General features: G+C 33.5%; 1 protein-coding gene across 4 annotated transcripts in view; it reads right to left on the bottom strand.

The window, feature by feature from the left end:
* Positions 1-14,971, bottom strand: part of CNKSR2 (connector enhancer of kinase suppressor of Ras 2) — a 258,302-nt gene that overhangs the window by 189,971 nt on the left and 53,360 nt on the right. For all 4 annotated transcript variants that reach the window (XM_065900458.1, XM_065900459.1, XM_065900460.1 and 1 more), the window contains exon 3: positions 7,468-7,670. In XM_065900458.1, the coding sequence (XP_065756530.1) occupies positions 7,468-7,670 (203 nt within the window). The remainder of the gene's footprint in view (positions 1-7,467; positions 7,671-14,971) is intronic.

The raw sequence follows: 14,971 nt of genomic DNA, 5'->3' as shown, positions 1-14,971 counted from the left end.
ATTAACTGTCAAAAAAAAACTGGAAAAAAAAATCTAAGATATACCTAGGAAAACATGCATTTTTTCTTGTAGTGAATTCCCCTAAAGTTTTCATTTTAAAGGCAAATCATATACAACCACACAAGAACCATTCTTAGCCAGCACATCTTAATGTTTGGGATGATGATAAATAAAAGAAGGCTGACAGGTTCCAGTCTTTGTCAGTTACCAAAGATGAACACTCAATCATGACTTAATGAGATAAAGAAATGGATCTCTAACATGATCAACTTGAAAACAAAACAAAATTAGGAGAGGAATTTGTTCCTCAGTCTAAAGAAACCCCAAGTTAGAGCTCAGGCTACTTAGAAAAAAACACGTGGCTGACTCGAGGTAAACAAAATAAAATTCATGGCAGGAAAAATTTTTGATGCCAGAAAGTTAAAAAATAAATAAATAAAATCTTTGGCTCATTAATAAATGGCCATTACAGGAACCATCCTACTTAGATCTTAAAAGTTACACAACTATCCTCAAATCATCAAATGGATAATAAAATGCTTATACTTCTTTCTAGTGCAAAAGTTATTGACCCTATAAAAAATATTTGTTGTACATTCTTTTCAAACAAAAGCATTTATGGAAAGGTTATTAATGGTTCAGAAATCCTAAACAAATTAGAAGCTAACAAGAAAAACTAAGGAGTTAATTAGGAAATCTGGAAGGCCTTACTGTTTCTCAGGTTGGCACTGCTGAGCCTAAGGGGCATTCTATGAACAATAGCCTTGCTAACATCACTGCTCATTTCTGGAACAAGAGGTGCCAAGTTGGAGCACTGAGCACACAAGAGGAAATAAGACCAAACAACAACGAGCCACAGCATTTGGTAGTGTTTGGGGTAGATTTCTTTGTCTCTGTAATTTTTCCCTGGTATAGAAATAATTTTTGTCCTATAGTTTCATATCATGGAAGAAGAAATTAGTTCAACCACTTTCGTAGATAAAGCAAAAGATTTCAAAGAATACATTTTTTCCCTTGGCATACTAACCCTTACGCCTTAAACATTTAAAAGGTTTTCAGTGATATAAAAAGACATCTCATTGATCCTTTCAAAACAGAATGATCTTAAAATGTATTTCAGAAACAATTAGAAATAGGTATTAATGCTAAAAATGAGAGAAAATAATAAATTTTCATTATAAATAGCAAAATAAACTTTTTCTATATATAATACTTTTGAATATTTTTTAATGATGTTACTGTACAACATGGTACATGCAGTGATCTGGAAACGTCCAAGTATAGATTGATCTGGCAAAGCCATATAAAACTGTAAGAAAGATGAGGTGTGAAAAACAGCAGGACGTAGGTTAAAAATAGACAAGTAAACCATGAATTGAAAATAAACAGTAAAGCTACCAACTGTGATTCACCTCTGAAGCTTTTCCTCTGGGAAAGTCTGTTGTTTCACTCAAGTCAATATTTAAAATACGAAGAAAAAGGGGATTTCTGTTAGCCTTAGATTTTATTTTCTTTAAGAAATGTAAGGAGCTAATTTTTGAAAATAAATGTTACTTAAATGGAAGCTCCACTGAAATTGCAGTTTTTGTGATTTGTAAACATTTTCCCTAGCACCCTAATGCTTTTGCCTTAAACATTCAAAAGGCTTTCAGTGATATTAAGAGATATCTCATTGATGTCTTCAAAGTAAAATGAGAAATAAACTTTCTATAAAAAAATTCTATATAGCAATTTGAAGTATCAAGGCCAGAAAAAGAAAAGTGGTATTCTTGTTTAGCATTTGAGGAGAAACACCAAAGTACAAATAAATGTTTATATATGCCGCATTCCTAAGAACTGCTTCCTCAAAATCCTTAAGAACTGGTCCACATTCAAAAGGAGACGTAGTATGACAAAGGAACATGATAGAAACAAGAAGGGCTTTGGTATCACAACAAAAATAGATTCAAATTATAATTTTCACACTAGTGAATAACTTCAGGCAAATTACTTCATGTTTCATATGTAAAATGGGGATAATGATACCCGCTTCGTGAGAATTCAATAAGTCAATACATGAAAAGCATCTAGTTCAGTATGGAGCTAAATTAAAGATTTTTTCCTATTCTTTCTTTTCCTTTCTCCCTTCAAGTGACATAAAATAAAAATTGCAATAAACTCATCATATTGCTGTGCATGCAAGTTCTCCCCAAAATGTAAAAAAAAATTAATGCCAAAAAGTCAGATTTAAAAAAAATTAAGCCAGTTGTTTGGCATCAAAATAACCATAGTTACCTGAGAGAATTTTTCATTTTTCAACTAAAGAATTATACTATATTGTACACTAAAGGAATAAACTAAGGTTAAAGATCCAATGCTTGGCAATATTCGATTGCAGTGACCATTTTAAACCCTCCAAATTAAAGGCAATCTACCATGACAAATCAAGATATTAAAAGTTTTTGGCCAACATAATTTCTATGGAACTTTTATAATTAAGTACTTAAGTTCTAAGTTCTTCAAAACAAAAATAAAAAAGACAAGATACATTCTTACCTTATATAAAGAAAGCACAAAAACAGATTAGTTTTGGTCTAGAACTTGGTATTAACTAAATTTAGTCAGAGAAGAGGTAGGGAGTTAAATCATGATTCTACAAGTCACCAACAAACTTTGCTAGTGTTTATTCTTTGAAATTATGTAAAGGGAAATAAGATGAATATATTCCTCATATGGCTTTGGTGAACAAGGTCAATGATTTATAGAATATTAGTGCTTAGAAGAGAACTTCAAATTCTGCAGGTCTTACATCCTTATTCTAAAAAGAAAATAAAAACAGAGGTTAAGGTTCAAGGTTACCCAGGGCCAGAGGCAGAGCTGAAACTCAACTCTCTCTTAGCCCTTTGTTCTTTTATACTATTTCACGATGTATTTCGGCAGGGATTCACAACAGAGTCATGGAGAACACTACTCTTTTGGCTTTTCTAGCATTGATTAATGTGTTTTGCTTCCTGTGTAGTTTGCAGAACACACTGAAACAAGAGGGCATGTGGAATGTTGTCTTGTGCTCTTGCTGCTACCTAGAAAACATTTTTTTCTTTGAAAGGAATAAAAATATAACTTAAATACACATCCACTAACAATCTCTAATAAAAGTCTGGGCTACTTGTCAGGAAAACAAACAGCATAAACATTTTACTTGGCACAGTTATAGATAAAATCCTATTACATTTAAATTGATTTTGGGACCTTTTGAAATTTATATTAGCCAAGGAGTAGTTAAGATATTCATACAATCCATGAAAGAGAAGGAAGCAAAGTAAGTTCCCAGATATAGAAGTAGCCCTCATCATTTGCCTTTCCTCTTTTCCAACACCTCTAAAAGATGCAGTCTATGAAAAGTAGAAGTTAATTATTATACAAAACTATCCTGAACTACAAACCATTTCACAGAAAAATTTCTTCAAAGAGGAGTTATCACTTACCTTTAACTCACAATCAACCCAAGAATTCCAGTTTTCATTAATTTTAAGTAAAAACACTAAACTGTTGTTGGTAAGATCACATATATCCTGATTCCCTAATTTACTACACACTTTCAGCCTTACCGTGCCTAACCTGTCAGCAGCATTTGACTCTGCTGACCACTTCCTTTTTTTCCCTAAAACCCCTTATTCCCATCTTAAACGTTCTCAGCACATACACAAAAAAGGTAATTATGCGAGGTGATAGATTATATTAACTAATCTCATCATGGTAATCATTTTGCAATGTATATGTGTATCAAATCATCACGTTGTACACTTCAAACTTACACAATGTTATATATCACTCATATCTCAATAAAGTTGGAAAAAAATAAAATAATACTAAAATATCAACACTGCCCCCCCACCCGCCCACCAAAAAACTCTTTACTCCCTTTGCTACCGTGACACACTCTCAACTAATTCTATCCTATGGAGTCTGGTTATGTCTTCTTATTTTTTTCCATAAGCTGAACTTCTAATCATCCTTCGGTTCGTGGTGGTCTGCAGAGGTCATTCCTTTTCTCAGTTCTCTTCATTCACTCAGAAAAATTTATTGAGCACCCACTATAGGGCAGGAACTCTTCTAGATAATTGTGATAGCAGTGAACAAAGCAGATGAAAATCCATGCTCTCCAGAAGCATACATTATATATAGAGCAGTCAGACAAAAACAATAACACATAAGTAAATTACATACTGTGTTAGAAGGGCTTGTGTTATGGAAAGCAAATAGAGCAGGATAAGAGGAATCCATTCTAAAAATCTCCTTACACCACCATATTAATGTATTCAGGACTTTAACTACCACCTATATTTTAACTATTCCCAAATCTCTATCCACCGTATATCTTTTCTGAGCAGCAATACTCTAAAGACCTTTTCACAGTCTATCATGGCCAACACTCAACACTTGTCCTCCACCATAACCTGTTCCTCCTGTTTTGATAATGGCATCACCATCCATTGAGTCAGCCAAGTCAGATACCTCTTATTCACCTTAGGTGTCTCCTTTTCCTTAGTCTCTCTGTCTAACAGTCTTCTATCCTCACTGCTGCTTCTCTAATTAAAGATCTCAGTAAATAGCAATGGAGAGAATCAACTCTGTAGTCAGGTGCCTGGAATGAATCCCGGCTCCACCACTTACTTCCTATTTGGTTTTGAACTTAACTTCTGCCTCTGTATGTGCTAGTTTTCCTATCTGTAAAATGAAGACAACTCTCCTAGGTTTGCTTTGAGTGTGGCTGGTAGCATCAGAATCACCAATAGTAGCAGCAGCATGATAACAGCTGGCACTCCATACTGGCAGGTTCCATATCCATGGATTCAACCAACCTCGAATCGAAATATTTGAAAAAAAATTCCAGAGAGTTCAAAAAAGCAAAATTTGAATTTGTTGTACAAGGCAATTATTTACATAGCATTTACACTGTATTAGGTATTATAAGTAATCTACAGATGATTTAAAACATAAAGGAGGATGTGCGTAGGTTACATGCAAATACTGTCATTTTATATAAGGGACTTGAGAATCCTCAGGTTTTGGTATCTGAGGGGGTGCTGGGCAGGTAATGAGGGACAAATATTCCTGAAACAACCTCTTAACTGGTTTCCCTTCTTCCAGCCTTATTCTTTCCCTAATCTTTCCCAACATTATAGCCCAAGTAATCTTCAAAATTTAAAGGTCTGAACACAACAGTGACCCTAAACAGCTCCCCATTGCCTTCAGCATAAAGTCCAAATGCCTTAAAATGACAAAGAATTCTTTTTCTCCTTCTTCTTTCCTTTTTAAAACTAAAGCTGTTAAAGCATATTCATTATAGACAAGCCAGCCTGGAGCTGAACTTTCCTGAGAAAAATCTTCAAAATATAAACTTCAGTTTCTTTTTAAAATTTACAGTCTCAGCAGAAGATTTTAAAGTTATCATAAAGTTGTCTCTTTTCCTTCTAAGTATATATTTTATTTTTATGATCAAAATGTTAAATGGCCTTTGATTTAATGATCACCATCGGTAGTATGATATAACACAAAATAAGCATTGTGAGAACCTTTGCAGCAATGGAAGCCAAACAGATGATTTAAATTATTTCCTTCAGACTTTTTGTCACATTTTCTCTTTCGATGAAACAAACGCAAAATACCATTGATTGACTTCATGGATTACTATGTATGTGTGTGTACGCTCATGTATGTTTGTAGATGAACTGGCATTTACTAAGGACATCTTATTAGATGATAAAAATAATGCCACCATAAAAAATTATATAATACAATAAAATCAGAAACTACTATGTAGTGTTCTAGAAGCCATTATGTGATTTTATAAACAGCCATACCTGCCATTAAGAAGTAAAAACATTCTCTAATCATTCTATTTATTTACTGATTTAACAAGTACTAGTGTAAAAAGAAAATAATGAAATTTACCAAATATAAATATCAAGGCTGAGCTAATTTACAATTATAGGACAGGTGATAGTTATAAGAAGATATAACTAAAATCAAATATATTTTCTATAAGTTTCTGATTACTGAGAAGCCTCCTGAAACAAGATTATTACGTTACTTAAGGATAAGCCATATTTTAAATATATTTACTTACTGACCATTATACTACTTGTAGAATTTACATGTTTAAACAGCAATTACTTCATACAATGGATAAATGCGGTTTAAACAATTATGAGAATTTTCATGATGTCATAATATAAGAGAAATATGCTGTCTGCCGATTAATTATCAAAAAGCTAATAATTACAGCTTAGTGTTCAGATTTGGATTTAGTATTGTCATGTTATATGTTATTAGTAATATATATAAATTTAGACAATATAGAATTAAGTAAAATTACCTTAACTTTTACCTTAGACATACAAATACTTTGTTTTTAATATAAAGTCTCATATTTTTTAAAAGCCAAAATATAATACAGTTGAACTTCAAACAAAGAGAGGGTTATGGGTGCCAACCCCACTCAGTCGAAAAGTCATGTGTAACTTTATAGTCAGCCCTCCATATCCACAGATTCAACCAATGGATGATTATGTTCATATAGTAATGTAGTGCGTATTTATTGAAAAAACTCTGTATATAAGTGGACCCATGCAGTTCAAACCCATGTTGTTCAAGGGTCACTGCGTATATATGTGTATATATATGTATGTAAATTCTACTGACATTTATTCAAGAAAGAATTCTAGTAAAATTCTACATATCAGAATTTCTTATAAGAGACAAAATGTTTTTTAAGATTTGATTATTTAACCATCATAACACAGTACATGTCCCCTACAAAAATATTTTCAAAAATGAAAGAGCTTATTTAGTATTTTTTAAATAGTTGTAATGTTTTACCATTAAAATGTTTAATCACATATACAATTTTAATCTAACTTTTTTCATTTTATATTATGAAAACTTTTATGTGTTCCAAGACAAATGAAACTTAACTAAGTTAGCAAAAAAAGGACCAAAATTGTTTTTATAATATCCAAAATTGACTGTGCAATGTGAATAATAATAAAGAATAAATAAAGCAAAGGTAATGAGACATACAGTGCATGCTATGAAAGTGTCAGTGTCTCATTACCCATTTAAAACAATAGATAGAATACTGATGGTCACTTCCTTAAATATGACCAATTAATGAAAAGAATACAGAAAATCAGGAGACAAGGTAGTATTATAAATCTTGTTATGACAGCCAAAAATGATTTTCCTTATAGAGCAGCAAATGTATTTTGAAACTGTCAGGGACTAATTATTGATTAGCTACTTGGATATAAAATTTTGCAAACAGTATCTCTTTGATGATATGCTTATATTGTGGTAAATCATAATTAGGCATTTGTTAATATTCCTCGTACTTATCTAATCCTTTCACAAGAAAAAAATGAAATAACGTTATATTCACACTGATGCCTGAGGAGGATAACTTAGGAAACACATGAAAGATTTTACCTGTCCAACCAGGCAAGCAGACTCTTGGCTGCTCCAATCAGATCCACAACTGAAGTCAGAAAATCATTTGGCAATTTTCGGCTGGTTCTCCCGTCATAATGGCCACTCCTTCTCCTCCCTGTTATAAAATTCTGTAGATTTTTGGCAGATGCATTCAACTTGTGAGAAAGGGTTTTTAGATTTTCTGTTTCCAAGCCATAATTCTGAAATATAAAAAGACAGAGAACAAATATACTTAAAGTCAATATTTTATTCATTTGTTAAAACATTTACTGAGTACTCTACTATATGTACAGGCAGTGGAACAAATATTAAGAGTTACACATAAATAAGATAGGATTCCTGGCCTAGCAGAACCCATAGTCAAATGAGGATTTGGGGAAACGTCAGATAAACAAATTACAAGAAAATGTGTAAGTGCTAATATGAACATGGAAAGATGAGGGCATTATATCTTGGAATTATGCCACCCAAGACAGAAAGATTATAAGGACTCATAAGCAGTTTCTTTTTTAACCCAAACCTAAGTTCATTTACTTGTGAAATTCATTATTATCAACAATTATTTCTGAGTATCTATTAGCATATGCATAGTCATGAATGTAGGCACTAGGAAAAATTCTGCTTTCCCCAAATGAGAAAATAAGTACAATCCAACAATAAAATGAAATAGCAAAAAATAAATCACATACAATATAACTTTTCTTCTGTGTCCTCTTCATAATGACTCACACAAGAAGTTTCTTTTATGATATGGTATACCAGGAAAACCTCTGCATCCTCAGGGAAACCAATATGCTTTCTCCTTTTTATAATACAAATTATAAAACTAAACTTATTTATAATTTTGTCATGGTTGCATTAGCTCACAGCCAAATATGAAGCACATCTAAAGAAATCATAATGACTTTTTGGTAAGTATAATTGTTCTTTTCCTCGGTCTCACTTTTCAATTTCCATTAATATATATTATTTCACCCTAAATGTTTTATCTATAAATTATTGCAAAAAGGATTTATATGAATAAATACAAATAAACTTTTTTTACCATATGCAATAGGAAAATATTGTCAGATCCCCTCAAATAAACTTTAGGGAAAGATTTCACAAGTCACAATGAATTTTAAAACAGATAATTGTGAGTTGTTAACCTGATCAGAGGATGACCTTGATCAAAGTACTTAGCAGCATGTACGTTACCGTCATGTGTAAAATTAAAAGTATTATTAACTTACAGAAAAGCATAAAACCCAAAGAATGTTAGATAGCCTCTGAGGCCCAAATAAATTCTAAGTTTGATTTATCCCCTCCTTTTACAGTTAAGTAAAGTGAGACACAGGGAGATATTTTGATTTGCTTAGAGCTCAGAGCTGAGAGTAGACAGAAATCAGAATGGGACTACAAGCCCACAGGCCACCTGTGAGGAAATACCTCTACCCCCACTCCTTAGCACCAATAATCTATTCCTGTTCAAGCAGGGTAGTAGAAACAAGTGAAACAAAATGGAAGAAAATACTGGGGGAAATGAAAAAGGGAAGAAAATGGCACAATGAATTTAGCTATATTATCAAGTCAACAATCACTGGGTAGCTAGTTTATATGAAATTTAGGTTTATTCTTTCTATTTAAGAAAAGAAATAACTTAGAGGAGAAAAAAGGAGGGCGTAGAGGAAGATTTGGATGCATAAACATGAATAGCAAGTTATGTATGTTACCACTAAAGATTTAATAGTGATAAAAATCTGATTGTTCTTTGCTGAGAATTTACATTTTTACTAAAAGAACACTGTTTTGGAGCCATGGATTTGTTTTTTAGAAAACATAGTATATTATATATTCACCGCTAAATTTGAATTGCAATAGTCTCTCAAGTTAAAAGGTTTGGTTTACACAAATAAAACAACATTCTATCCAAATTCTATTGCATCTGAGCATGGATTATTTGTGAAACATTTAGGAGATTTTATCCAGCACGTATCCTCTTATAAGAGATATTCTCTAATGACTAGATAATGACTAGATAACTTATATCAACTAAACTGAAAATGATACTTCTGAAGTACTTGAAAGTATTTTCATAAGTTTTCCCCGTGTTAAAGCATTTTCCCTTAAGTACAACAGGGTCTGCCCTTTTCATTTTTGTGTATTAATGATTTTAATGAGAAAATATTTGTTTACAAAACAAATTATAAAAATTTCTCAGAGAAACTCAAATGTAAATAGTTTATTAGTGAGGAACCTAATCAATCAACCTGGTAACATAACTTGCACTCTGTAGCCAGTAGCCCCGACAAAAGATTCATTTAAATTATCTCTTCTTATATTACCATCTCAAATATTTTATTAGAAAAGGTAAAAATGATTTTAAAAGAGTACAGATCTTCTCATAAAAATCTGAAGGCAAAGTAAAAATACTTTGAAGATTCCAAAATTTAAGATAGCATTACATTAAAAAAAATACAACTCAAGAATTAGAGAAGAGAAAAATCTTCTGGACAAAACCTGGTAAGATACCCTGAGGTCTCCTAACTTGGAAGCCTACTAAATAAATATCCTATATGGAGGAATTTCAGGTAAAAAATACAGGCCACAGAGGAATCCAGTAGCGAGAAGAGACAAAAAATGCGTAGTAGAGGAAATTCTTAAAACTTATTCTAGTTAACAAATATAACTAGTTAAATCAGTAATTCAAAAGCATTTAAGAATTCTAGAAGAGTACAAAAATAGGTTAGAAGCTTCTCTGTATATAACAGTGTCTGTGTGATACTATTTGAACAAAAGAGATGGATTAGTTGATCTCTCAAGTTAATTTTCATCATCACAGTTCTCAGTTCTAAGTAGCTCAAAATCAATTACTGACAACACAGATATCTTTTTGCTTTTTCCTTCATGAAAGTGGACGGTTTGTTGTGACTCACTAAGTCACCAGTAAATCACACTCCCCTGCCTACCATGTAAAGAAGCAACAAGTATATGAAGCACCCCTTTGCTTTTGGCCAAAGGTATGCAGTTGAGAAGTACTGTCTCAACTTTTTAAAAATGCAGGTTTATTCACTACAGACTTGCTTTTTACTGGATATGCATGGGACAACTAGGCATTACTATTGGTACAGAAAGGACTACATCAAGTAAACAAAAGCTTGGACATGAAATGTACTTAGCGATTTTCTTTATCCTATATGTTACCTATGTGGTCAGTAACATTCATGCCAGGAACCAGGTGTGACTCCACACTGATTCAACATAGCCAGTCTAATCTTAAGGAACTGATGCTAAGTTTCTACTGTTCTTCTCAGTTATACGCATGCAAAAGCACATGAAAGAAAGAAACAACATTTGAGAAAATCGAGCTGGCTCCCTCACTAGTGGCAAATTCTCACTAAACACTTAACTGGAAATATTGGCACCATGTATTTTACAAGGTCAATGCTATTTTATTCAGAGCTCTTAATTTGAATGCACCATGTAGCAGGTATTTAGGTTTTATAATACTTTGCTTTATAAATATGTGTGAGTCCTAAAAAGATTGCTTTAATGAATTTTTTTTAGAAATGAATTATTTTGAGATGAATGAACCAAGCAATTATGTTGCAAAGAAACAAATCCTAGCAATGGCAGGCAACAACTTTTTCCTACAAAATACCTATTACATGAAAAGTATATGAAGAATGAAATGCAAACTGTTCTTATCCTGTCATAAATGATTCACTTGTACTTCTCAATAAAAGGTGCACTGTCAAAACATAAATTAAGGGCTATACATTAAACTATATGTATTTTATTTATGCTTTACTATTTTAGTTAATACAAGGTGCTCTCTATTGAAGCACACCAAATGGTACATAACAGCTTGAAAGAGTTACTATAACTCCAAATCATGAAAAGCTTATTTCTTTCTAGGATAACATGGTACAAACAGTATAGTCGGTGCTTAATAAATATATGTTGCATGAATGAACAAGTTACTAAATAAACCTTTGATTTTCAACAGCTGCCATAACATTTATTCCCCATCAGGACTAATTTCAAGACAAGGCAGATGAAAATATTCCACTGCTCAAGAAAAACAAAGGAATTTGGTAATTTTTCTGTGTCTTCCTTATTTTAGGAACAGAAACTTCAGACTCTGAGGCTGTGTCGGCAAGAGAAAAAAATTACAGTTCTCTGGAGAAAGGCAGATAACTCCATTCAGTAAGATAACATTAATTGACTATCCTCTACTTGCTAATCACTAGGCAGAAAGCATATCAAGGACCAAAAAACCTAAGCAAAGAATTATAACGTGATACAAAGTGTAAGGTGACATTCTTCCCATCACTTCCCACTCTGCAGCAGCTAACTCAAAATTCTTATTTTTCTCTTATCACTGAATACTCTTTCACAATTCTGTCTTTACACATATTTTTTCTGCCTAGATAACTTTTCTCCAACTTTTTAATCTGGCAAACATCTACGCATCCTGCAAGTCCCAATGCAAATCCCACTTACAGTTCCTGGATCCCTCAGTAGTGTTCACCATCTCCTTCTGCACTCCCCTGGGATTTTAAAAATAAATCTATATTATCTTTTAATGACTGTTGTCTTTACTGGACTGTATACATCTTAAGAGCACAGACTATGCCTTTTCAATCTTTGTATTCCCTGTGGTAGCACTGTATGAGCATGAATATATAATTGTTAAAAGAAGAAATAAACACAGTAGATGTAGGAAAAAGTAGAAGAGTCAGTAGAGACATTACAGTTTTGAAGAGACAAAACATAGTTCCCCATTGCCGACAGCACAACTCCTGATGCTCAGCTTGCTGAAGAGGGATGTCACCTCCTGATTTTATAACGGCATGTAGAAGTAAATCAGAATTCACTGCTCGGAAATTTGCTTTATATTCACTGGAAAACATCTGGTGCATAAACTGTAAGATATGTGCACTTTTAACATGTTGATGTATAGCCATTAGGAAGCAGTGAAAAGGAAGTTTAATATTTGACCTCCTTGGGGAATAAACATAGAAAGAATGAATTTAATGTTTTGATTTACTTTTTCCCAAGAAAATGATGCAACATTATGCTGCTTAAACCCAGAACTGCACGGCAGTGATCTGTATCTCTGATACCATCCTTTTAAGTAAGTCTAGGTCAGCAGAGCTTATCCAAGGCCAAACTCCAAAGTCTACAGGTCTAGACTATCTGTAGGTAGTACCGTAATCACCAATCTTACTTCCTTCTTCAAAGTGGCAGAGTGGAGCTCAGCATGTGAGTGGTTCATCTAAGAGAAGCCCTGCTTATCACACATACACTCTAGACTTCAAGCTGTGACACACTCAACTTTACTATTATAGAAGATGTGGCAAATAGGGGACTGCTAGGTCAGATACCCATCTCCAAGCCACTTATATTGTACCTTCATAGCGGTTCTGACTCATATTTGGAGACCAGTATGCAAAAACACTGTGGACTCTTACCTTACACTGAGTACTGGCTTTTATTTCAGGCATGATTTCTGCAATCTGATTCACATAAGGGAGAGTGTAAGTGCATGCTCTGGTCTGAATTAATTTCTTTTATCTCAGGAATAAGGAAACAAGAAGATCCCCAAATTATCATGTGAAAAATATGTCAAGTCTCTTTCATCACCACTTTCAAAAAACGTTTATTCAGCATCTACTATTGCCAGGCATTTGTGCTACACACTAGGGGTTCAATAAGCAATGTCACTTTTCCCACATAGCTTGTAGTCTAGCAGAAGAAACAGACATTAAACTAATAAATACACACACAAGTATATAATTATGAAATGAGATGAGGGTTAAGAAAGAGAGGAAGAGTGGGGGCCAATTTTAGACCAGGCCAGGGTGAGGGAGTGATCAGGGAATATCTCTGAGGAAAGGACAATTAAGGTTAGACTGAAATGTGTAAGTGGGAGGTACTATTCAACCAATCTGGTTTCAGATTCTTTAAAAACTATTTTCAATCAGTTCTTTTCCCCTTGCTAATTCTATTGGCTTTTAGTGAAATTTGATGACATTATTGGTGTTCCTTAATGAAAATAACAGTTCCCAGTGCTTTTGTGACAACTCTTTCATAGTTGTCTTCATGCTTCTCTGACTACTCCATAAGTCTCCTCTGAAGGCTACCCTTCTTCCTTCCCAGCTGGAGTGTCAAGTTGTGTCCTTTGTTCTTTATATTCTACAGGCCCTTCCTGGGTGACCTCGCTATCTATGGATTCAATCCCTATATACTTGAGACTCCCAAATCTCTATCTTCAGCCACTTCTTAGCTCTAAATTCAGAAATTCAATTGTCTGATGAGTATTTCTTTCTGGATAACACAGAGATGCCTCAAATTCAACAAATCCAAAACTCAATTTATATTCCCACCTAAATCTATTCTTGCTGCTATTGCCTATCTTCATTATTGGAAGATCTTCTACTCTATCTCTGCAGCGAATAAGATGGAATCTTCCTCAACTTCCTTTATCTCACTCACCACTCCTAGTCACCAGATCTTCTGTATTCCTGTTGCACATCCTTAGTTTAAGCCCTATTCATAGCCTAAGTAGATTATTTTAAACATCTCCTAATTGTTCCCCTGTCTTCACTCTATGTCCAGTCCACTCCACCCTTTTCACTACCATCAGTTACCTTTTTAAAGCAAGCATTTGATCATTCTTGCATAGTCCTCTCTTATCAGAATATTAAGGTACTTTACAGTCTGGCGCTATTCTATCTTTTAAAGCCAATTTTAGGCCACTATTTCCCACTTATTTTTGGTGGGAAAATAGCTTATCATTTTTCATACACACCAGGTATGCTCCTTATTCTGTGTGCCTGTGTATGTGCTGTTTTATCTACCTGGAAATTCCTTCCCTCTGTTCCTCCACCTCTTAGAACACATGCTCGTCCTCCATTAGGCTATTAAAGATCACCTCTTTTGCAATATGAACCCATTTATCTTAGTCAAAACTTCTGTGCCCCTAATACTCAGCTCATACTTTTATTTTAGTAATTATACTATAATATTGTGATTGTTTATACGTCACTCTCCCCCCACTAGGCTTTTCAAGATGGCAGGAACTAGAACTTACATCTGTCACACACAGTGCTGACTGTACTGATTCCTGAATTACGTTTAATTATCTACACATTTATTATTCATCATCATCATCTTAATAATAGTGACTACTTAGTGAATGCCTACTGTGTGCCAGGCACAGAATTAGGCACTATTCAAACACTATCTCCTTTGCTTTTCACACCAATACCAAGAGGTAGTTAATATTATCTGTATTTTTTAAAAAAGAACTAAGGCTATGGTGAAATGACTTGCACACAAATGTCAGTAACTGACTGAGTCTAATTTCAATCCCATATTATTATAAGACTCATGTTCTTTTTCACTGTGGCTCTAGTCCCAGTCATGTTAGTGTCATCTTACCTAACATGGGAAAAAAAAGTCTATGTTCCTCTCAGAATATCTAATGTACTATCAGAATCTTGCAGGATTCTTT

The sequence above is a fragment of the Phocoena phocoena genome, chromosome X (assembly GCF_963924675.1).
Source record: "Phocoena phocoena chromosome X, mPhoPho1.1, whole genome shotgun sequence".
In the NCBI taxonomy this organism is placed as follows: Eukaryota; Metazoa; Chordata; class Mammalia; order Artiodactyla; family Phocoenidae; genus Phocoena; species Phocoena phocoena.
The sequence above is the reverse complement of the archived record's forward strand: the minus strand, read 5'-3'. Positions and strand labels throughout refer to the sequence as shown.